This window comes from Puntigrus tetrazona, chromosome 1 (genome assembly GCF_018831695.1).
Source record: "Puntigrus tetrazona isolate hp1 chromosome 1, ASM1883169v1, whole genome shotgun sequence".
Lineage (NCBI taxonomy): Eukaryota > Metazoa > Chordata > Actinopteri > Cypriniformes > Cyprinidae > Puntigrus > Puntigrus tetrazona.
Window position 1 is genome coordinate 26,603,916 of NC_056699.1, and position 2,660 is coordinate 26,606,575.

The 2,660-nt window shown below is 43.3% G+C and overlaps 1 protein-coding gene across 1 annotated transcript in view; it reads right to left on the reverse strand.

Annotated features, from left to right (window-relative positions):
• Positions 1-2,337, reverse strand: part of pkd1a (polycystic kidney disease 1a) — a 79,363-nt gene extending 77,026 nt beyond the window's left edge. The window contains 1 exon segment of the mRNA XM_043240944.1: positions 1,583-2,337. Within this exon segment, the coding sequence (XP_043096879.1) occupies positions 1,583-1,851 (269 nt within the window). The 5' untranslated portion in view covers positions 1,852-2,337.
• Between the last annotated feature and the right edge of the window lie 323 nt (positions 2,338-2,660).

The following is a 2,660-nucleotide window of genomic DNA, read 5'->3' on the forward strand; positions in this document are numbered from 1 at the left end:
GAACATAACTTGAGAGAACATATCATGAATTTATGTAAAAACAACAATGCAAAGCCTAATATTGCCTCTAAAGATATCTGCATTTATAAATATTCTTTAAAAAAACGACTTGTTGCCATCTTAAAGCATTGGAGTTAACAGGAGAAGGCCAAGGTTGTCATAAACTGTATAAATGCTTGTTTCAATATCCCCTCTTCAGCATCACCATATCTGGCCCTTCTGCTCGTTCAATGCGTGTTCAATGAACTGTAACGTTTTTCTTCTGGGCGATAATGGCGGAAAAACCAATAACTTCTCAGCTTTTGTGTCTACAGAAATTGACTCGCAGAAATAAACAGCCCGAGACCTATTCGCAACAACAAAACCCCTTAATGAAGACTTCGTAAATGCGACCTGTAGCGTTATTGACAGTTTTACGACGGTCGTCTGACGAAAGATTGTCCCACGAAAAGAGTTCAAAGTAGCAGCTCTCTCTGCGCATGCATCCGCAGCCTGGGAGAATGGATAACACATGCTGGAGCGCCACTGAAACCAGAGTAAAGAACACGGTGTTCTCAGCGCGAGGACGCCGTCGCGGGACGCACCGCGAGTCTACCTGCACACACACGTCGTGCATCTGATGGTTTAATAGACCGCAGGCTTAAAATCATGCAGCTATTTGGCTATTTGCATTTAGAGAAAGCTAAAGTACCACTTTTTGACAGTTCTGACGGACTGAGATGAAGGCAGCACCATATGAGTTCATTTGGACGATGGGTTAGGCCTATGGCAATAAGAATGAATCGATTTGGTAGTTTTTACAGGTCAAAATGTCTAGGTGGTGCAACCGCATTCAAAAAGAAATCGTCGAATTTTTGGGAAAACACAAGCACGGTGTAGAGATGCCCAAAAGCGGGAAGCCATTTTGCTGACAAATCATCATGACTAAAACCTCATAATGAGACATTTTGAGATTTTTTACTGGACGGTTACACCAGATGACATCTAGTCGCTGCATCCGAATATTTGCGTGTTCTCAAAAACGCATCCTATTAAAAAACGACGTGCTTGGCGCTTGTTTTTAAAGCACGCTTTCGAAAGATTTGGAAAGAACGTTGGTAAAACGTTGACCAGAGCGATGCAGAAGCATTCCCCTGAAACCACTACGTGCCCGAGAGAGAAGTTTTTTCCCAGTAAGAAGATGAAAGTGTTTTGAAGCAAAGATAGAACAACACGGTTATTTATACGTAGGGCCTGCATGCAGGACGCATGTGTTATTTAGGAAAAATATAACGATATTTTCTCAAACGTACATCATCACACGTACAAAAAGTCCTAAATCCTAAAACCAAAATGTGTTCTTGTGATGTGTTCGTCCTCCATTGCCACTAAAACCAACTTTTCAGAACACATTTCACTTTTGTACCCCAGGAAAAAAATAATGCAATAATGCAATGCTTCTACCCCCTCCTCCATCCCAGACATCCTCGGTCATGATTGATTGACATATAAACAGCGGCAGCCTGAAGTATTACACCGGCCGACCATCTCCACCCGTCTCCTCGAGAAGATCACGACAATCCCCGAGCGGCGGGTCACTTACAGAGAGTGCGTGTCGCTCGGTAGGTCCGCCGCCGCTGGGGCCCGGTCCAGTCCGACGCCGGAACAGTTAACCACGCACGAGTTCTGCGGCCCCACCGCCGCGCACGAGCAGTTCCCCGGACACGGGCTGCAGGCTCTCCCGTCCGCCGCGACGCCCGCGCGCGCCTCCAGGCAGCAGAGCGCGAACAGCAGACCGGAAAGTAATCCAAACTTCGGGAGACAGACGCCATGTTTTCGCTTAGACGCAATCTGTCCATTTCTACAAGGCATAGCTCACTCGCATCTCGTCGCCCCTTCTGTTGGTGAAGTTTTCCTCGGGGGCGCGGGGAGGAAAGTTCACTCTTCGTTTCCCAGTTTTTCCATAAGAGGAACGGCGTAGAAAAAGCGTTTTCCCCCAAGTTCGCTGACGTCCCCCCTCTAGTCCTCCGTTAACGGAACTGGATTCGCTTCTTCTCCAGAGGAGGGGAAAAAAAACTCTGGATTGCGCTCCGCCAGAAGTTCCTGAAGAACTTCCTCTCGTTCTCACATCCTGCAGTGCCCCTGCTCTCCACTGGATGAGGCTTCGTCTCGAACAAGAGACCTAGTATTGGGCTACAACCATAGCGAGAGAGATGTTTTATCCTTTATCTGTCATTTTTATTTACTTATGGCTCAACGTTTCTACACTGATCAAACATACATACTTAGGATGATGTCTCCTAAAGGCAACTGACATGATAAAGAAACATCCAAATATTGTACAACTGTGACACGAAAGCCTGGTTATTTAAAATAAATGATTAAATATTTGTTTTTAAGCAATATTATTTCGAATCTGTGATGTCTTGTGCAATGTTTTGATTCTTAACGGCATCACCATCCAGAAAGGGGCATTTTTTGTGAGAAAACAACACAATAAACATCATTTAATTATATATATATACATTATATATATATATATATATATATATATATATATATATATATATACATTTTATTTTAGCTAGTTAGTGTAAACCAAATATGTGCTCTGCTTCCTAATGACTGGTTAGAAATCAAGACATTATATATATATATATATATATATATATATATATATA